A 22,563-nucleotide genomic window follows, 5' to 3' on the forward strand; every position below is an offset into this window, starting at 1 on the left:
AAATATATGACCTTAAATCAGTTATGTCACATACACATCTATAAGAGTCCTCAGTCTGATCTATGTTAGTAGTATGTTGGTTGTGGCTCGTAGTGATGAACCTTCAGAGAATTATCAGTGACTCTGCAGCTTTATAGTGAGTTTCAGCTCATTGTTTATCTGTCCAGCTGTAACTTTACTGTTTTGGTTCACTCTCAGCGTCTCATAGCGTCGTTTTGGCCGCAGCAGGCAGCTGTTTTCAGAGAAGAAGCTGTAAAAAAAGCCGCTGTACACTTCCTGCTCAGCACCAGACAGACAGTTAGACCAGTCAGCTGTGAGCTGAGCAGCTTTAAACGTCATCACAGACTGAAGACAAAATTGGTTTGTTTTCTCAGTTTAAGTAATATTTGTTGTATGAAGAGCTCCAGTTCAGAGTACAGAGCAGCTTTAAACATCCTCAGAGACTGAAGACAGTATCATGAGGTCGGGGGGAGGACGGGGGTGTTTATGGGAAACGAGCTCACTCGTTTGTTCAGAGGATTAACTCGGTGAAGCACAGAGCTTTAAAATGCAAATCTGCTGTGAAAAAGAAACAACAGCATGTTGAGTCGGTGGAAGAAGAAAAGATGGAGAGACGGTGAATGAATAAAGAGTCGGATCATCACAAACGCATCGTCATTCCTCATCCACATCATTACACCCGACAGCTTCCTCTTGACATTTACTACTATCTTCTGTTTTACTTACAGAACAGACTCAGACAGGATCGTCTCTGATCAATGAACTCATCACACTCCAAACAGTTGAGATACAGATATTAACACACAACTGACTTCATTCTGCTGGAATAACGTCAATCTGATCAGACTGAAGAGTCTACAGAGGACGGAGGATGAATACGTAGGACGGAGGATGAATACGTAGGACGGAGGATGAATACGTAGGACGAAGGATGAATGAAGGTGGGAAGAAAGGACACCGGCTGTAGGAGACAGGATTTCATTATATATATATATAGGAGATAGAAGGTAGGATGAAGGGTGTTTGAGACAGGAGGATATAGTGATGTAGGACAGTAGGACATAGTGATGTAGGACAGTAGGATATAGTGATGTAGGATGGTAGGACAGTAGGATATAGTGATGTAGGATGGTAGGACAGTAGGATATAGTGATGTAGGATGGTAGGACAGTAGGATATAGTGATGTAGGATGGTAGGACAGTAGGATGGTAGGACAGTAGGATATAGTGATGTAGGATGGTAGGACAGTAGGATGGTAGGACAGTAGGACATAGTGATGTAGGATGGTAGGACAGTAGGATATAGTGATGTAGGATGGTAGGACAGTAGGATGGTAGGACAGTAGGATATAGTGATGAAGGATGGTAGGACAGTAGGATATAGTGATGTAGGATGGTAGGACAGTAGGATATAGTGATGAAGGATGGTAAGACTGTAGGATATAGTGATGTAGGACAGTAGGATATAGTGATGTAGGATGGTAGGACAGTAGGATATAGTGATGTAGGATGGTAGGACAGTAGGATATAGTGATGAAGGATGGTAGGACAGTAGGATATAGTGATGAAGGATGGTAGGACAGTAGGATATAGTGATGAAGGATGGTAGGACTGTAGGATATAGTGATGTAGGATGGTAGGACAGTAGGATATAGTGATGAAGGATGGTAGGACAGTAGGATATAGTGATGTAGGATGGTAGGACAGTAGGATGGTAGGACAGTAGGATATAGTGATGTAGGATGGTAGGACAGTAGGATATAGTGATGTAGGATGGCAGGACAGTAGGATATAGTGATGTAGGATGGTAGGACTGTAGGATATAGTGATGTAGGATGGTAGGACTGTAGGATATAGTGATGTAGGATGGTAGGATATAGTGATGTAGGATGGTAGGACAGTAGGATATATAGTGATGTAGGATGGTAGGACTGTAGGATATAGTGATGTAGGATGGTAGGACAGTAGGATATATAGTGATGTAGGATGGTAGGACAGTAGGATATATAGTGATGTAGGATGGTAGGACAGTAGGATATATAGTGATGTAGGATGGTAGGACTGTAGGATATAGTGATGTAGGATGGTAGGACTGTAGGATATAGTGATGTAGGATGGTAGGACAGTAGGATATATAGTGATGTAGGATGGTAGGACAGTAGGATATATAGTGATGTAGGATGGTAGGACTGTAGGATATAGTGATGTAGGATGGTAGGACTGTAGGATATAGTGATGTAGGATGGTAGGACAGTAGGATATATGGTGATGTAGGATGGTAGGACTGTAGGATATAGTGATGTAGGATGGTAGGACTGTAGGATATAGTGATGTAGGATGGTAGGACTGTAGGATATAGTGATGTAGGATGGTAGGACTGTAGGATATAGTGATGTAGGATGGTAGGACAGTAGGATATATAGTGATGTAGGATGGTAGGACAGTAGGATATATAGTGATGTAGGATGGTAGGACAGTAGGATATATAGTGATGTAGGATGGTAGGACTGTAGGATATAGTGATGTAGGATGGTAGGACTGTAGGATATAGTGATGTAGGATGGTAGGACAGTAGGATATAGTGATGAAGGATGGTAGGACAGTGGGGCAGTAGGATGTGAGGGTGTTGTGATAAATGCTGTAAAGACTCACCTGGCTGCACAGAGACACCTGGAAAATGTTGCCGTCACTGCCGCCACAGAACAGGAAGTACTCGCAGGGGTCAAAGGTCACGGACATGATCTCCACATCAAAGAGGACAGACAGGAGCATCTCACCTGAGGACAGCTCCCACAGCTGGACACAGAGACAGCAGAGTCAGATGAAAACATGGCTGCCAAATTTAACTGTCCTCCTCCAGAACATATAACATGAAACATATATCAAAGAACATATAACACAGAACATATCATATATCATAGAACATGTATAGAACATGGAACATGTTTATCTGTGTGTTACATTGTGTTTTTATATGTTGTGTCAGGGAGCTCTTACAGCCACTGTTGTCTGCATGTAAATAAAGTTTATTCAAAGAGAGAGAGGGAGGTACAGTCCTGATGACTGGATGTGATGTGTTTTTGCTGCCAGCTGACCTTTGACCCCTGCCCCCCCCCTTCAGCTCAGTGAATACAGCTGGCTCTGCAGAACACAGACTGTGTTTCTGTTCCAGACTCCACTTAAAAATCTGCTAATTTGAAGTGCGAGCAGCTGCGACGCCTCGGCTCGCGTTCAACACCGTCCCGACCATCCGTTATGTGATGTCACAGCGAGCTGACGTGTCATTACCGAGACTCCGCCTCCTGTGATTTATGTCAGAGGGGATTTTACCAAAATTAAAAAAGGATCCGAGGACGGTGAGAGGAGACGCTCCCTGGAAGATATTAATCAGTGATCAGCGGTGATCAATGACATCACATTTACACCATCTGATTGGTTAAAACTGATCCTGCTGAACAAACTAAACATTTATATACAGTATATACACACACTAATATACACTACAGTCTATATATTACACTAACTCATATCTGTACTACATGTGCCCCTTCATATACACTCTATATATTACATATATAATTATAATTTATATAATATTAATATAAGTTTATATAATATATATCAACTGGTCCAAAAAAGAAAAAAAAAAGCAAAGATGAAAATGAAGGTTTGTTCTGTCAAACAAAAGCCACGACATGCAGGAAGCAGTCGTACTGACAGATTCCTTCTTTAAAGCACATACCAGTTATTTAACATTTACGATGTTCATCATTTTTCTCGTACTTAGAATTTTCTCTGACGTACAAACAAACGTTTCGAGTTGAGAGCTGTCGAACGTGTCGAATGAACAGATCGTCTCTGGATTTACAGTTATAATCCCCAAATCTTAATTAATATGGAGTTTATATATACGGTGCCAAAATAACTAAAATTAAATATATAACTAAAATAAACAATGCAAAATTTATATTCTGTTTACCATCTTTTCATCATCATGGCTGCCAATTTATATAAAAGGTTTTTAGATTTTATGATGTTTATGGACATATTTTGGCGCAGCAACCTTTAGATGCCAGATGTTCGTGTCGGTAATAAAAACGGCAGCCAGATGTTCGTGTCGGTAGTAAACAGCAGCCAGATGTTTGTGTCGGTAATAAACAGCAGCCAGATGTTCGTGTCGGTAGTAAACAGCAGCCAGATGTTCGTGTCGGTAGTAAACAGCAGCCAGATGTTCGTGTCGGTAGTAAACAGCAGCCAGATGTTCGTGTCGGTAGTAAACAGCAGCCAGATGTTCGTGTCGGTAATAAACAGCAGCCAGATGTTCGTGTCGGTAGTAAACAGCAGCCAGATGTTCGTGTCGGTAGTAAACAGCAGCCAGATGTTCGTGTCGGTAGTAAACAGCAGCCAGATGTTCGTGTCGGTAGTAAACAGCAGCCAGATGTTCGTGTCGGTAATAAATAGCAGCCAGATGTTCGTGTCGGTAATAAACAGCAGCCAGATGTTCGTGTCGGTAATAAACAGAAGCCAGATGTTCGTGTCGGTAGTAAACAGCAGCCAGATGTTCGTGTCGGTAATAAACAGCAGCCAGATGTTCGTGTCGGTAGTAAACAGCAGCCAGATGTTCGTGTCAGTAGTAAACAGCAGCCAGATGTTCGTGTCGGTAGTAAACAGCAGCCAGATGTTCGTGTCGGTAGTAAACAGCAGCCAGATGTTCGTGTCGGTAGTAAACAGGAGCCAGATGTTCGTGTCGGTAGTAAACAGCAGCCAGATGTTCGTGTCGGTAGTAAACAGCAGCCAGATGTTCGTGTCGGTAGTAAACAGCAGCCAGATGTTCGTGTCGGTAGTAAACAGCAGCCAGATGTTCGTGTCGGTAATAAATAGCAGCCAGATGTTCGTGTCGGTAATAAACAGCAGCCAGATGTTCGTGTCGGTAATAAACAGAAGCCAGATGTTCCTGGCTGCCTTATATGGACATTTTAGGGGCGTGGATTATGCTAATGATCACATCTCAGGAACATTCACCTCCTCATGAACAGGTAGCGTTCATCAGGCTGAAACGAGGGATTCAGGAAGTTCAGGCAGTTAAAGGGAAACCATCATTTCCCATCGTTTTGTGTCTAAGTGACTAACGGGGACAGTTTTTGAGTGAGAGCGCTGCAGCCAGAAGCCGTGAAACAGGCTGCAATGTCAACGTCCATCCACTAACGGTGGTTTGACCACTGACAGGCTCAGATTATTATTATAAGTGTCTGACAACATTCTGGAAAGAACCACACGGAGAAATCAAGGAGAAGTCTCTGAAATCCCAGCAGAGTTGAGTTGTTGTTGAAATCAGTTGAATATGGAGCCATGACAGAGTCGGACAGAGGAGGTTGTTGTGTCCGAGTACAGAAAGCACAGCTAGAAGTCATGGTTGAATATTTAGCTGATAATAATAATAATAATAATAATAATATTCTCAAGGACACTTCTCCTTGAGCGAGACTTGGTGAGACACGATAACAAACATCATTCATTTACATTTATTCCTCCATCATGTTGCCAGACACTTCTAATAACAATCTCAGCCTGTCAGTGGCAAAAACACTTTTAGTGGACATTTAAAGTTTCAGTGGAGTTTAAATTTCATTTCTTTGTGTGTCAATCTGTCGTTGTTGTTGTTCTCGTCAGCTTTATGGTCTCCATAACTCCCTGTTCTCGATAACGACACGTTGGCAGTAACGTTGTGCTCTCGATGACGCTGCGTTATCTATAACATCACAGTCATATTCTCATTGACGTCTCAATAACTTTACATCGTTGATAACATCACGTTCTCCATCAGGGAAGTGAAAAGCTTTGCTGTCACATTCCTGGTGACGTGCTGCTGTGAATCAGAGGAGTCTGAATCTGCTCTGAGATCAGCAGCTTCATCGTCTCCAGCGGATCAAAACTCTGCAGCTTCCAGAAACATCGTTCAGGCGAAGTGAGAAGTGAATAAAGTCAAAGAGGTGAAAGTCTGAGCTGTAAAAACCATGAATCATTCTTTATCTTCGAGGAGACGTCAGTGGCCGACACCCTCACCTGCCCGCACCTTTCTGATCGCCATGACGACCGTCAGAGTATCTCCGCCGCCACCCAGCAGCTCCGTAACGACCTCATCCATCACACCCGAGCGGACACGAGGTCGGCCATGACGGTTCTAACGCTCGGTAACACGAGATATCAAGAGTCACGTTCAACGCTCGTTAATGTGGATCGTCACTAACGAGTCCCAGCAGGAAGTTCAGTCTGCTTCATTTCAAACCGGACGACGACGTTCCACACAAAAACTCCAACTGAAGGATTTAATCAGCTTCCTTTAACTATCCGACTAAATCATTCTACATATACATATACAGATAAACTAATAACAGTAACAATAACAAGTTCAACATGAAGCTGATTTAAAGGACAAGTTCACATTTTGAAGTGTCTTAAACCAACAAACATGTTTTTCTTGCTGTAATCATTCCTCCTGTTCATACTGACCATTAGAAGATCCTTCATAATGACCTTACAATGGAAGTGATGGAGGACAAACACAGTCGTCCTTCTGTACAAAACTGTATTTAAAAGTTTATCTGAAGCTAATATGAAGCTTCAGACGTTAAGTCTTCCAGCTGTTCCTTTTCTGCAAAGCATTGTGGGTCTGTAAACAGCGCGCTGAAGCCGCCGTGACCTGAATCCAAACTCAACAACATGAATGATTCTATTTATAGAACAAAGTGATATTATGAGTTTTACAAAAAAAGCGTTCTGAGCGTTCGTTTGGCCGGTCGGCGTCCGTCCCAGCGAGGCGACGCACCAATCAAAGACTGAAGAGACACGAGCGTCCACCAATTACACTCAGAGCCTCTGGGAGGAATTATCAGCACTGGGCTTAATTCACTTCCTGTTCACTAACGCTGCAATAACACAAAGACGTCATGTTTCATGTCTCTGATCTGTTTCCATTTCTCTTTTATCCTCAGTTCAGTTTGATTCTCTGACACTCGGCTGGTCGTTAAGACAGGAAACAGCTGACGATCAGCCGACATAAAGAAACAACAAACCAGACCTCATTAAGAAAACGTCACATTGAAAGAAACGAGCGGCTCGTTAGTGTCTCGGAAGACTTTTGTATCTGAAACTCTGACAGCAGAAACGAGCTGCTCTCCAACAACGAGGCGTCACTCTGCACAAAATCACTGTGACCGTTTCTAAAACTAAAATACAACAACACATAAACTCAAACTGTAATTAACGCTGCGTTCACGTCACGTGGGACATCAGCAGCTTCCAGATGTTTAATAGTGCTGGATGAATCCATTAAATATCAACTTTATAACTCTTTGGACCGTTTATGATGCTGCTGCTGTGAGTTTGATTGTTTTTCCTCTCTGGGATCAATAAAGTCATCTGCGAGACAGTGAACTCGTGAAACACTGACAGCTTTACAATGAATATTTGGTTGTTGACAATCAGATAAAAGTTTTCTCTCCTCAGATTATCAGCAGAATATTTCAGTGTTATCTCCACCAAACACACATGTTTGTTTGTAAACAGGAAACGCTGATGAAATAGATAGAAAGAGTCAGTGTAAGGTCACTTTTCATCTGAAGGAACTTTCAGCTGCTGTGTGTTAAAAACTACCAGTAACCACACAGAACAGGTGTTATATACCAGTAAGCACACAGAACAGACGTTATATACCAGTAACCACACAGAACAGACGTTATATACCAGTAACCACACAGAACAGACGTTATATACCAGTAACCACACAGAACAGACGTTATATACCAGTAACCACACAGAACAGACGTTATATACCAGTAACCACACAGAACAGACATTATACACCAGTAACCACACAGAACAGGTGTTATATACCAGTAACCACACAGAACAGGTGTTATATACCAGTAACCACACAGAACAGACGTTATATACCAGTAACCACACAGAACAGACATTATATACTCAGTCTTACCTTGACAGTTTGGTCTAAGGAGGCGGTGGCGACTCTGGCCTGAGCTCCCATCAGGCCACAGTGCAGGTCTGTGATTGGTAGAGAATGACGGGACAGGATGTGACGTGGCTCAGGGGTGTGGTTTAAATCCAGCTGGATCACACTGAAACACACACAAAACAATGAGTCAGTCAAAATGTCCTCAGACTGGTTCCCATCAGAGTGACTGTGTTTCTGCTCAGGTTCAAATACAGTGAAGTCGACTAAACTCCTGTTTGAACTGACGTGTATCAACCATCCAGTGTGATCGACTCTTCAGCTGTCAGCAGCCAATCAGGAGAGACGCGCTAGTGACAGATGTTTTAGTGACAGATGTTTTAGTGACAGTAGATGTTTTAGTGACAGATGTTTTAGTGACAGATGTTTTAGTGACAGATGTTTTAGTGACAGATGTTTTAGTGACAGTAGATGTTTTACTGACAGATGTTTTAGTGACAGATGTTTTAGTGACAGATGTTTTAGTGACAGATGTTTTACTGACAGATGTTTTAGTGACAGATGTTTTAGTGACAGATGTTTTAGTGACAGATGTTTTACTGACAGTAGATGTTTTACTGACAGATGTTTTAGTGACAGATGTTTTACTGACAGATGTTTTAGTGACAGATGTTTTACTGACAGATGTTTTACTGACAGTAGATCAGCTCAGATGTGAGGAAGAGGTCAGATGAAGATGAAACAGCTTCCAGCAGCAGAAACATGTTTTATTTCTGACTGCAGGTTTCACAAACATCCATCTGAAAGAAAAACTCAGAAAACATGTTTAACATTCAGCTCAGGTTTCCCATCATCCTTTGTTGCACGCTGACATCATAACATCAGAAAGCTGAGTGTGACGCTGGATGTCTGTCTTTGTGAGGACCAGCCTCTGATGGAGAGAACTGTTTGAGGGTTCAGACGGTTTCAGTTACCTTCAGGGGGTCAAAGGTCAGATCTACAGATGATCAGGTGATCACTGTCACTGTCAGTGACTTTTTCCTGATTGTCAGAACAAGGCAGGATTCAGCCAATCAGCTTCCTCCTCCTCGACACAACAGCAGCAGCTCAGAGGAGCAGCTGGTCTGGGTTCAGCCTCTGGTTCTGGTTCTGGTGCCACACTACTGCTGCTGTTTGTTTTACATGTTAACAATAAAACTGGTTCTGATCTGAAGATTTTCTTCTTTATAGTCATGATTTGAAAAATAATCAGCTGATCAACAGAAAACCTGAAGAGATCAGACAGAAAGATCCTGAATGCACCTTTAACTGTGAGCTTCTGTTTCCACTGTGGACGTGAAAACTCTTCACTCTTCATGCAGCAACTGTTGTAAACAAGCTGCTCAGCTGTTTACCTGTGAACTGTCAGTGTTAGAGCTCCACCTGCTGGACTCTCAGTGTCAAACATCCAGAGTGTAAAAGTCTCTTTAACTGATCAACTAAAATATGTTTTACAATCAGTTGCTGCTCAGAAATACAGTCAGAATGAACAGATCCTCCTGCACACAGCAGCGTCGTTGCTGAATCCAGCAGCTCAGTTCAGCTCAGATCCCTCTGGTGATTAAACATCAACACAACTTCAGAGCCAGCAGTGAATCACCAAACAGCTGCACAGACCAGTTCATCAGATCATGTTGACCAGCTGATCGTCTGGCGGGCTGCTAGCAGCTGATCACCCCGCCAGCGGCTCCCAAAACATCGGAGCAGATTTCCAAACTGGTTATTTGTATAAAGCGACTGATACTGGGAATCTAAATGTTTCTCACCTGAAAACACATTAAAACTTCATAAAGTGACATATTAATAGTCCTAGTCCACAATTACAAGAGCGTGAGCCTCAAAATCTCCCAGAAATGCATTCTGGGATACTTGGCTGTCTGAAGTCCACACAGGTCAGCTCCCAAAGCATTCTGGGTAAAACAGCCGGAGCAAGAACACTTGGCTGGATGTGGACTTTGAATGAGAACAGCAGTCGTGCTGTGACTGATGACGAGAACAAGAACACAAGAACAGACAAGAACACAGATTCCAGTCTGACTGGACCAGGACCAGGACCAGGACCTAGACCAGGACCAGGACCAGGGCCTAGACCAGGACCAGGACCTAGACCAGGACCAGGTGTGTCCTACCTGCACAGACTCCACACCAGAGCCAGGTTGTCTTTTCCTCCAGACACAAAATGGCTGCTGTCATCTGTGAACTTCAAACAGGTGACGTCCTGATAGTGACGACTGAGGACAGACAGCAGCTTACCTGTGGACACCTGACCAATCAGAGAAGAGAGAGAGACATCAGATACACCTGACCAATCAGAGAACAGACAGATGAATGAATGAATGAATAAATGAATGAATGAATGGTCCTCTTCACATTTGGCATTATCATGTGTCTTAAATAACTACTTGTGATTGGACCTTCCTGCTCTATATGCAAATAACCACCTACATGATTTCCGTTTGCAAAGATCAAACTCGTGGTTGTTTTTAACCAGCGGGAGATGAAATCATTCAGGATCTCATATTAATGATGTTTTATCTTCTTCTAAACATCCAGTCGATCAGCTGTTTAATCCTCCTGATGTTGAGCAGCGCAGCAGAAACTGTAATTATCAGCTTGACGGGAAACGATTCCACAAACAGAATTAAACATTTAACTTATGAAATATTCTTATTAGACAGACAAGCGAAAAACAAGTTATTTTCTGGTTTTGGTTTAATTTCTATTACAAATGTCAATTTGATGAGAAAAACAGGTCAAACCAGTCGGGGGAAGACGGGACGTTTTTTTAATTCACATGAAAAACAGAAAAACATAATAATGAATTTATTTATCCTGCTATTAAACAAGTTGAAGGTAGTTGGGGCAGTGATGCACTTCTTGTTCTAGTCTGCAGGAAACTAGAGGACGACAGCTGAGGAGACGTCCTTCAGTATGACCCAGACCACATCCCAATGTGGCCCAGACCACCTCCCAACGTGGCCCAGACCACCTCCCAATGTGGCCCAGACCACCTCCCAATGTGGTCTGAGTGGTCAGATCTCAATGTGTCTGGGGTGCACAGGTTCACACCTGGACTTTAGAGTTGTTAACTTGTGATCAGATCAGCAGAGACGGATGTTAATAGCAGGTGTGAACAGGAAATGAAAGCTGCTTTTGTTCCAGATGTTTTTACTGTTTGTTCTTTGCAGCTGAAATACAGTCTGAGCTGATCAGCTGATCAGGTGTGAAGTGTTTTTACTACATTTCAACACTAATCGGAGTATTTCAGGAAAGTTTCATTAATATTGTGACGTTTTAACCAAAGTAAAGTCTGTTCACAGCAACATGAAGCTGATTTATGATATTTGATGTTTAATAGTTTGATCAACTTCCTGTTGTGAACAGAGAAAACAAACATGTTCACAGCTGTAATCAATCAATCAGAAGAAAATGTTCAGCTTCTCAAAAGTGACACTGCTGTTTTTTACATTTTAATTCACAGAATATTAAATATTAATAATTTGATATTAATGAATATATAATCATATTTTGGAGTTTTAGACTGTTGATCAGATAAAACAACAAAAATATATGGTTATAAATGATCAGAGAAGATGAAAACCATGTGACCTGTTTCTGATGTGTTTTATATGTTATGTGACGTTCAGAAAAAACATCGGAACCACAGAAGAAGAAGCAGCAGCTCACCTCCCACAGGTAAACAGCCTCGGCGACGCCTGCAGCCAGGAAGAGACCGTCAGGTGAGGCGGTCAGACAGGTGACCACACCTGGACACACGATCTTCTGCTGCAACTGATCCTGGACACCAAACAGGAAGTCACATTTAATTCATTCATTTCCTGTTGACTTTTTCTCTCCACTTGATGAAAACAGTCAGCGACGTGTAAACAAGTGAGAAGAACACAAAGAGGAAACTACGAGAATCAATGATGACGTAATAAAATAAAACGAAACACATTCAGTGAAACTTTAGTCAGATTTGTTTTAGACACTTAAAGCTTCTATATGTAAGAGTCAGAAACTCTTTCTCACTAGTGACACCGGTGGCCGTTAAGTGAACTGCAGTCAACATCCTGTTGCTTTCGCTAGCAGCGGCGTGAGACTACGGCAGGTCTTTTTCTTCACTTACACTTCTCATAATAACATCAAAGATCTCTAACGTTGTGTTTTTCACGGTGCTTCAGCCTCCCAGTCAGTCAGGTATCCAGTAGGGATGCATGATATTGGATTTTTTGCTGATATCCGATATGCCGATATTTCCCACTCATTGTGGCCGATATCGATATATGCTCATATTATTTTCCAGCTGGCTGAGGAGACTATTATACATGCAAGCATAGATTGTACTAAGTATGATCAGGAAAGACAATATATGAAGGAAGAACTGAGGAAGACTGGAGTTCAGGAGCTCAGCATTAAAACTTTAATGAACCTGCCAAGTGGGAGCAGCAGTAGAGTTTTCACTGAGTTTATTAGACAGACAGGATTAATGTGCAGGATTTAATCTCTGGTCCACACTCCGGACCAGAAGGTGGCGCTAATGCACCTGATACGCTGGTTGACAACCGCCGTTATAAACCAAAAAGATGAAGTTTTTTTATTTTTCAAACAGAGTGGTACATCCTGTCAGCCGAAGGATTTCTTATCTGTGCAGCCGAACATCGCGTCACCTTGATGGACTGTTTCACCCTGATGGTCCCGGTGTTTCCTCCGCAGGCTGCACTTCACTCAGCTGCCCGTCAGACCTGCTGCTGCTTCCCACTTTAACCTGAATAACAAACCGGGGCTCGGTGCTCCGGTTGGATCCACATGGAGAGCCGAGGCTAACGTTAGCTGGGAGGCAAGCGGAGCGTTAGCCGCAGCATGACCGGAGGGAAACACAGCCAGCTAGCCTCCTAGCTAACGTTAGCCCCGGCTCTCTATGTGGAACAGCGAGCCCTGGTTTGTTTCAGGTTAAAGTGGGAAGAAGCAGCTGAGTGAAGTGCAGCCTGCGGAGGAAACACCGGGACCGTCAGGGTGAAACAGTCCATCAAGGGAAGCACAGTCAGGCGGCGGAGCAGATGGCGACATATCGGCCTCTCATAATCGGCAGAATTCGCAGATGCTGATATTTCATTTTATCGTGCATCCCTAGTATCCAGCTCTTATAAAACATCCATGGCCTGACTAAGCATGTCACACATGGCCTGTTGCATTATGGGTGAAATAAGACACAGAAGAGGAAATATGGAGGATGCGACAGCGACACTTAGTGGCGGAAGATCGACACGTTTTACACCTGCTGAAAAACTGAAACAGCAGCCTGCTGGTGGACGTTAATATTACTGTCTGTAAAGACATGACATCATATGAAACAACAAATAATAACTAACAATAACAAACATACAGTTTACTGTGAAAAGAGCTAAATATCACTGAACTGTCTTTACAGCAACACCTCCATGTCTAATGATTGCTGGCGGAAGACTGTCTGTCTTCATCACTGCGTCCTCAGACAGCAGGACTCTCACTGATATAAATCAGCTCCTCTCTTGTCTTCTTTTGGTGCAAATATCAGTAAACGTGTGTTTTGTCTCCTAATTGACGTTTTATCAGACTGTTGCCATAGCAACACAGCTCTCTCCTCAGGTTTAGCAGAGGAGAGGAAGCTAACTTTCCTTCCTCAAATTCAGGCAATTCAGTTAATAAATCTGCAACAGCCAGGTTTAATTAAACTAGTCTAAGCTGATCATCTGAGACCAGACTCAGACCAGGACTAGTCTGGAACTGGAACTGGCTCCAGGTGTGTTGAAAGTGTTCACCGGTACCTTCCTCTGGATCTCCCACACGTTGATGAAGTTCTTGCCGAGCTGGGCGGACAGCATGTACTCCCCGTTGAGGACGCAGAGTGTCCGGGCGGAGCTGTTCCCTCCCCGGTAGGACAGCAGGCTGGAGCCGCTGTGCGGGTCGAACACGGTGCTGTTCCACAGCTGCGAGCCGGAGTCGCAGCTCACTATCACCTCCAGAGGCGCCGCCATGTTGGCTCCGCTACAAACAAACAGCAACACGCTGCACGCGGGAAGCCGGCGTTCTGCTGGACGCTTCCTGACGTCACTTCCTGGACCGAGTGAGTTGTGGGAAATGTAGTAGCGGAGTCGCCGACAAAGAAGTCTTTGTTTGTTTGTTTGTTTTCGGTTTTTTGGGGGGGGTTGTTTGGTTTTTGTGTAAATAGTTTAGATGTATTTTACATTATAGAAAAGAATAAATGTGAAATATTTGTATCTTTAACCTCATAAATATGTAAGAACATGTCTGAGGACCGTAAATAAAGACTAAAGTAGAATACAAACCTTAATATCATTAAAATAACATTAAATAAGTATATGGTGCAACATTTCATATATAATACATGTTATTACCTCCGTAGTGTCACATTTGAATGTAACATGTCATGTAAATATAGTACCAGTCATTGAACTTCACTCTATAATAAATACTGTATTAAAGCTGCAACAATTAGTTGATTTATCAATTAATCCAAATTCTCTGATTTCAGCTTCTTAAATGTGAATATTTTCTGGTTTCTTTAGTCTCGATGACAGTAAACTGAAGATGTTTGAGTTGTGGACATTTAAGGATCATTTAGGAAACACTGACCGACACTTTTCACCATTTTATAGACCAAACAACTGATTAATTAAATGAGAAAATAAAAATATATGACAAGACATTTACATGTTTATATATTCAGATATTCAGGAGGATGTATATATTATATTTCTGAAGTTCTGGTTATTAACAACTAATGTATTATTGAAACATTTAGAAACAAGCAGCTACATTCAGCTCAAACTTTGGATCAGAAGCTTTTGTGAATTCAGTGTTAAAGTGTTGTGTTTGTTCTCTGACTGGAGGTTCAGGAAGAAGCAGCTGAGCGACAAACTTCACAGTCAGCAGAGCAGCGTGTCGACGCTTCATTAAGGAGAAAGATGAACCTGATGGAAACAACAACAACAACAAAGATTTACTGTGTATTCTGAGAAACAATCCAACAGTCTGTTAAATGATCCTCCAGACAAGAAGAAGAAGAAGAAGAAATGAGTCATTTAAAGACGTGTGAGAAGGAAATCACATGTTAATGAGACGAATGAAGACTGAAAGCTGCAGGAAAACCTGCAGACGAAGAAGAGTGACGACCAGCACACACACACTAACACACACACACACACACACACTAACACACACACACACACACACACACACACTAACACACACTAACACACACTAACACACACACACACACACACACACTAACACACACACACACACACAAACACACTAACACACACACGCACACACACACTAACACACACACACACACTAACACACACACACACACACACAAACACACACTAACACACACACGCACACACACACTAACACACACACAGACACACTTACACACACACACACTAACACACACACACACATACACACTAACACATATAATATAATTTTACATTTTATATTCTTAAACTTTAATTTGATACCTACCAAATACAAGTTGTTTAAAACTCTATTTTATACTTTTAAATCTTATTAAACTTTAAATTTTATGCCTGAAAATGTCTTTAACTTTTAATTTGTTATATTTAAACCCTCTTAAACCTTAAAACCTTCTGCTGTATGTTATACTGTAAAATTTTTAAAATTTAATTTTTTGACTGATGAGAAGTTTCACATTAAAAGTAAAAACGCGTCAGAGAAGTGAATCCTCCTGAGGACGCCTGATTTACAGCAGTGGACCCCACAAGCGGTCGTCAGATGATTGGTCGGGAGGGAAACTGAAATTTTGGACACAAAATTGTAATTTTTTTTCAAGCTTTCTTCGTTTTACCTGCTCATGTAATTTTCTCTCTGGAGCTGCAGGTTAGTCGATTAATCAATTAGTTGATCAGCAGAAGATTAATCAATAACTATTTTGATAACTGAATCATCTTTTTAGTCATTTTTTAGGCAAAAATGTCAAAAATAATCAGTTCCAGCGTCTGAAATGTGATGATTTATTGATGATTTCTCTTTGTTTTATGGAGAAAATGAGGAAACAGTGAATGAAGACAATAACTGGTAGATTCTGCAACACGAGGAAGACTTTGCTTTATTTTAAGGGATCGTTTTACTGATTTACACTTTAATATATCTTTAAACTTTTAAGCATTAAAAGTCTCTTAAACTTTCATCTCGACCTGAAAAGTTCCTTAAAGTTTAATTTCACAACTAAACGCTTCTTAAAAACCTCTTTAAACTTTAAAAGTGAACAAACTCAAGACGTGAATCCTCAAAACTCTGAATTTTACCCCCAAAAAACTTTAAACCTTAAAAAGTGAAAAATGCCTGAAATGTATTTTTACATCTTACTTTAATATTACATCTTAAAATCACATGAAACTCACACGTTAAACTTGAATCTGATTATGTTTAAAGTCTTAAACAGAAGAACAAGAAACACTTTCAGATATTTGAAGAATATTATGTGAATATTTTTCTCTTCTGTAGTTTTTCTGGTTCAGGGTCAGGTTTAATATCATGTGATTATTTTCTGTTCATTAAACTTTTATTTGTTAGCTTTAATAAATCAATGACTGACGATCCAATAATCAATGAACCTATTGACACTTGATTAATGACAGCAGTGATCAATACAGAGTCAGATTAAAAGGAAAACACACTTCAACTACTTTAATACTGATGTTAAAAGCATCACGTTGACTTTTCTATCTGCTCATTAAACTCTGATGTTCGTTTGGTTAATTAATCAATAACTGAGCTGCTTCTTTATTATTATATTTAACAATCTCAAAGTTGTATTTGACACTATTAGTGATGTTGTTGAGATGTTAATTAATGCTTTTATATCGTCAGTAATTCTGTCTTCAGCTGATCGTTTACGAGTCAAAACGCTGCTGAACCTCCGGCAGCTTCTCACGTGACTGATTGTGATTCTGATTGATCAGATTGATTGATCAGATTGATCAGAGTCCGTTTAAACAGTGTTTGTGATCAACCTGCATGTTCAGGCTCCAGCAGATCTCTGAGTCTTGTTCTTCAGACTGAAGGAAACTTTTGAGTTTGTGGCTCCTGAACGTTGGAGGAAGATCTGTGGACGCCTTTAACCCTTTCATGCATGAATGATGAGTCAGTTTCAGTGTTTTTATTCCTCTTCAGGCATGAAAAAAACATTTGAGCTTCATTTTTTTAAATCATGAAACAGACACCAGAGTCCAGCATGCATATATAAGAAAACGGCTTTTGAACAGCTGTAGTGAGCAGTGTGCACGCTACAGTGGACAGCTGTAGTGAGCAGTATGCACAGTATAGTGAACAGCTGTAGTGAGCAGTGTGCACACTCAGGACTCGTCTTTGTGTCATTTTTCTGTATTTATGTTTCTTCTTTATTTCTTCTTTATATCATATAAATAAAGTTACTCATCAATAAAGCGTGCGACAGTCTATCAGCTGCTAACGACGTCATGTGATCAGCAGTTTCACACTGAGAGTCTAAAGGGATCAAGATTTAAGTATCGATTAGAATCACTGATTGATTTCATCAAAAGCTGCTTCTGGTCATGTGATCAGTTTATATCCAATCAGCACTTCACACTTTCAATAAATACGAGCTGTAATTGGCTGCTAACAGACTCATCAGTCTGCTGTTTGACCCTGATTAACCTCTGATCCTCTAATCAATAATCAATCAGCATGAAAACACTTCAATGAGCTCAACGTTGAATCCTGATCAGATTTAAAAGGTTTTCAGGGTTTTTCAAGTTGAATGAATGTGAAACTCTTTAGATTTACATAAACTCATGTTACTATTAAAGCTGCTGAATTAGTTTAATAAAAGTGAATTAATGAAACTAAAAGTTCTTTGTTGTTGATTAAAGAGAAGAAAATAATGACAAATCAATATCTTTTATTTCTCTGTAATAAACTCTGTTAACTGACTTTAAGGTTTCACAACATTCATTAAGGAGATATTAATCTGAATATGAGGTTATTTAATATCAGTAAACATGATGGAGTCTCCATATTTCACTCATCTGTCTTTCAATGAATAAAATAAAAATAAAACATTAAAAATATATAAAATCATAAAATATCTAAATAGAATAAAGAGTCTTGTAGCAGTGAGCAGGTCAGACCAGCAGGCGGTGCAGCAGCACCACAAAACACCAACATGTCCTGTTGAGGCAGCAGCTGGTGACACTTAAAAAACAAATGATCTGAAAGGAACAAAACGTTTCTTCAACTCAAAACCTGCAAAAAAATAAAGTTTGTTTTCATAAATAAAAACAAACTGTGAACCTCTGAGTTCATTTACAGGCAACATGAACTAAACTGAACAACCTGCATCACTGTTTAATGTCCCGAAAGTTCCTTCAACATGAATCTGAAACATTAAATATCACCTGAACTTTACCTGCATGTCTGACTAAACAACTTTAAAGGTTTAAACTGAACTTCAGTCTTTGAGCTGAAAAGTTCCTTAAACTTTAATTTCAGAATTTAAGTCTCTGAAAAACCTCTTCAGACTTTAGTTTGTTGTCATTTGTTGGATTTCATCTGTTCAAGTGTAAAAAAAAAACATTAAATGTAAACAAAGTCAACAGTGATTTAATGTAAATGTGGAAACTGAACCTGCAGGTTTGTTTCTGGATCATTTCTCTTCTCAGAGCAGAAACTGTTTCCTTCATCACTCACTAAACCTCCTAGAAGCACCCAGAAGACCCCCTAACTGAACCCTGAAACCTCCCTATAGACCCCCTGGACCCCCTCCAGGACCCCCCCCCGCCCTGCATGAGCCCCTCTCTCCGAGGAACCGGTTTGGCGGAGAGTCCCGGGCCGGTTGTCCCGGTATGTTCAGACACGTCCTGCAGGTTTCACTGCTGCAGTGTCGCCGCGCGGCCGCCGGGGGGCGACTAACACCTGGTTAACCCTGCAGACTGTCTGCTGTGTGTGTGTGTGTGTGTGTGTGTGTGTGTGTGTGTGTGTGTGTGTGTGTGTAACATGTGGCGTGAACACATGAAACATGCATGCAGCAGCAGGATGAGCGTGATTCTGCATTTATTTATTCATTCACACACATGTTTGCAGCCATGAATATGAAGCTTCCATGTTTGATCTGTTATTGATTATTGATCTGCAGCTGGTGATCAGCTGGTGATCAGCTGGTGATCAGCTGTGATCATCCAGCTGCAGCTTCTGCAACACAAACTCACCTGTGAAATGAAAAGAGAAATAAAACTATCATCTGAATTTCTGATGAATTAGTTTAATTTTTTAACTGTTTCTTGCACGAGCTGCAGTTAGATCTCAGTTACACAATGCAGCTCGTGCTCAGACACGCGGATGGTCACCTGCTCCAACTTCCCTCCAGTTTCTGCAGGAATCAGACTCCATGAAAGACAGAGCTCATGTATGTGTGTGTGTGTGTGTGTGTGTGTGTGTGTGTGTGTGTGTGTGTGTGTATGTGTGTGTGTGTGTGTGTGTGTTTGCTGTGAGGCATCATGTGGACACAGAGTCGGTTTGGAGGGTTTTTTGTGATTCAGGTGAATTTCTCAGTTTTTCCTGAGAGGAGCAGCTTCTGGGAGCAGGAGGAGGAGGAGGATCTGGAAATTCCTTCAACAAACTCCCAGTAAACAAACTGGGAAAGTGAGGATAGAGGAGGAGAACGAAGAGAGGAGGGAGGGGGGGAGAGAGTGGGGGATTCTCCGAAACCACCCACGTGGGATCTCCGGCGTCTGCTGCCCGCTCAGCCAATGGGCGCAGAGTACGGGGGATCTATTGACAGCGGCGGACCAATCAGAGAGCGCGCGGCCGGGCGTGGTGACGCCCGCTGCGGACAGCGAGAATAAAACCTGCGAGTTTCTCGTGAAGCAGCACAGATCTCGGATCCACTCAGACTCACACACGGACCCTCTGAAACGGACTCTGACGGATCTTTGTACCGAGCTGGATTACCGCCTGTTGGGACTTTATTCCGGGAATATAACGGGACAGCAGCCTCTCCGCTGTGGATATATTTTACTATCCTGGATTTTGTGGATTATTTTACTGACTTCAACATGACTCTGGAGGAAGTCATTGGATCCAACAGCACCGAGAAAAAGTAAGTTTCTTACGCGTAATTACGCACTGGCACGAGGCTGCACGAGTCTCGTCATAGTGCAGATTATAATCCTGAATCTTCACTTAAAGACTCTTTATGTATTTCTGACAGTTTCTTGATATGTTTGGTAGATTGTAGTGAGGTTTTGGTGCAGTGTGAGTGTCACGTTTCTAACCGTCTTGTGTGTGTGTGCAGGATGGAGACGGTGAGTCAGGCTCTGGAGGAGCTGCTGGTCGCGGCTCAGCGGCAGGACTGCCTCACGGTGGGAGTCTACGAGTCCGCCAAACTCATGAATGTGTAAGTACATCTCTGCGTTTATTAATAATAACCTCAAATAATAACTCAATATGATGATGGTGATGATGATGATGATGATGTTAACCGGGTCTTCTCCTCGCCCTGCAGGGACCCGGACAGTGTGGTTCTGTGCGTCCTGGCCACCGATGAGGAGGATGAAGATGACATCGCGCTGCAGATCCACTTCACGCTGCTTCAGGCTTTCTGCTGCGACAACGACATCAACATCCTGCGGGTGTCCGGTATGCGGCGGCTCGCGCAGCTGCTGGAGGAAGAAACCGCGGACAGCAACGGCAACGAGCCCCGAGACCTGCACTGCATCCTGGTCACTGTAAGTCCACTTCCCGCTCCAGATATCCAGATATTATATAATTATGACTGTTACAGCTGTAATGTGATGAAAGCATGTGACGTCATTAACGTTAACCGTCCTGTTGCAGAACCCTCCGGTGCAGCCGATGCAGTGCCAGGCCCTGCAGGACGTCAGCAGCTTCTGTGAGGAGAGCCGCTGCAGGAACCAGTGGGTCCCCTGTCTGGAGCTGCAGGCCCGCTGAGCCGAACCGAGCCGAACCGAGCCGAGTCAGACCGCTGCGGAGCGGAGCGAAGAAGTGGAAACAGTCCAAACAGCCGTCCTCGTGCAGAAGAGGACTAACGGTGTTTGAATGAAGAGAGGGGACCGGACCGAACCGAACCGAACCGAACCGGCCTCGCCGCCGGATTTGCGTGATTGATTTGCGGGGCGCGTGAACCGCCGGGACCTGGCGGGTTCTGGAGGCCCGTGCAGGAGGGTCCTGGTCCTGCAGAGATGGGGGGGTAGCGGGTGGGGGTGGGGGGGGGGGACTGGTGTCACATGACTGAGTGACAGCAGCCGGAAGAAGTGAGGAGCTGCGCGTGAAGCTCCGGACTGAGCTGCAGGTGAGGCAGGTGTTTGCTCACCTGTCTGCTGACAGACTATGTGACGTCACACACTGACTGATTATTTAAACTGAAGAGATTTTATAATATAAAAAACACCTGAATTTACCTGTTGAATGATCTGATGAATAAATTATTGATGAAGAAGTTATTGATTTCTGAGTGGTTCATCCGGGAGGTGTGTGTGTGTGTGTGTGTGTGTGTGTGTGTGTGTGTGTGTGTGAATCATCATCTTGCAGTGATGAGTCACAGTTACATCACAGCGTTTAATACCAGCAGTGACTTTGTGTTCAGTGATTAAATTCATCACATGTCCAAAAGTATGTGGACACCTCAGTCCATTTACTTCTGATGAAGAAAAAAACAACCAAAACTAGAAGGAAAAACAGTGTCCTTATTCAACCTAACTATAAATAACTATATTCAAACAAAGGTTATGTTTTTTTTTAAATCATATGTTTTTTATTGTCTATCAGACAGTGACAGCAAAGGTTCACTGCAGGAACTGAAGCACAGACGTGATTATGTGTCTTATTACTGAGACACAATTCATCAATTAATCATTTGGTCTAAAAAATGTATGAAAGTCTTCAGAAGTCTTGTTGGTCAAAACAACAATCAGCTGCAGAAGAACTCGACCTGATGCTGCTGAATGAGGACAGACTGAAACCAACAGTCAGTCTTCAAATGAACATTAAAGCTGTTTCCTCCTGTTCATACTGACCATTAGAAGATCCCTTCATAATGACCTTACAATGGAAGTGATGGAGGACAAAATCCACAGTCTGAAGCTAATATGAAGCTTCAGCGTCCAAATGAGTCAAATCAAGTAGATATCTTTCAACGTTACAGTTAAAAAGACTGTAAATGTGTCAGATATCCACTTGATATGACTAACTCAGACTGATGAAGCTGAATAGAAGCTTCACACAGACTTTAAATGACTGTGTGGACACACTGTGGATTTTATCCTCCATCACTAACATTGAAAGCACATTTGAAGGATCTTTTAATATCCAGTATGAACAGGAGGAATGATTACAGACTCCTGACTGCTGGTTTAACACACTGGGAACACTGGGAACACTGGGAACCTGCTTTAGTGAACATTAACACACAAACTGCAGATGGTCACATTTAGCAGCTCTAGAAGATCTCTGATCATGTCGGAGTTTCTGCTGGAGGAAAATAGATG

General features: G+C 42.1%; 2 protein-coding genes across 3 annotated transcripts in view; one reads left to right on the forward strand and one right to left on the reverse strand.

Annotated features, from left to right (window-relative positions):
• Window positions 1-14,121, reverse strand: part of wdr18 (WD repeat domain 18) — a 35,095-nt gene extending 20,974 nt beyond the window's left edge. Inside the window, exons 1-5 of one of the 2 annotated variants that reach the window (XM_044362237.1) lie at window positions 13,816-14,113; window positions 11,696-11,806; window positions 10,138-10,271; window positions 7,994-8,135; window positions 2,653-2,796 (exon numbers count right to left, since the gene is read on the reverse strand). In XM_044362237.1, coding sequence (XP_044218172.1) covers window positions 2,653-2,796; window positions 7,994-8,135; window positions 10,138-10,271; window positions 11,696-11,806; window positions 13,816-14,025 — 741 coding nt within the window. In that variant the 5' untranslated portion in view covers window positions 14,026-14,113. Of the gene's footprint in view, window positions 1-2,652; window positions 2,797-7,993; window positions 8,136-10,137; window positions 10,272-11,695; window positions 11,807-13,815 lie in introns of both variants that reach the window. The other variant, XM_044362238.1, reaches the window with a different exon arrangement.
• Window positions 14,122-19,921: 5,800 nt separating this feature from the next.
• Window positions 19,922-21,515, forward strand: LOC122989396 (growth arrest and DNA damage-inducible protein GADD45 beta-like). Its single transcript, XM_044362256.1, has 4 exons — window positions 19,922-20,156; window positions 20,352-20,453; window positions 20,562-20,784; window positions 20,894-21,515. The coding sequence occupies exons 1-4, from the start codon at window positions 20,113-20,115 to the stop codon at window positions 21,005-21,007; spliced, it is 483 nt and encodes a 160-aa protein (XP_044218191.1). The 5' UTR covers window positions 19,922-20,112; the 3' UTR covers window positions 21,008-21,515.
• The last annotated feature ends 1,048 nt before the right edge of the window (window positions 21,516-22,563 follow it).

This window comes from Thunnus albacares, chromosome 9, assembly GCF_914725855.1.
Source record: "Thunnus albacares chromosome 9, fThuAlb1.1, whole genome shotgun sequence".
Lineage (NCBI taxonomy): Eukaryota > Metazoa > Chordata > Actinopteri > Scombriformes > Scombridae > Thunnus > Thunnus albacares.

What these genes read in the sequence shown, in the direction of transcription:
- LOC122989396 (XM_044362256.1), top strand. Translation starts at nt 20,113, where the DNA reads ATGACTCTGGAGGAAGTCATTGGATCCAACAGCACCGAGAAAAA. An exon ending in TCCAACAGCACCGAGAAAAA is followed by an intron (nt 20,157 to 20,351) that starts GTAAGTTTCTTA and finishes GTGTGTGTGCAG; the next exon opens with GATGGAGACGGTGAGTCAGG. An exon ending in TGCACTGCATCCTGGTCACT is followed by an intron (nt 20,785 to 20,893) that starts GTAAGTCCACTT and finishes GTCCTGTTGCAG; the next exon opens with AACCCTCCGGTGCAGCCGAT.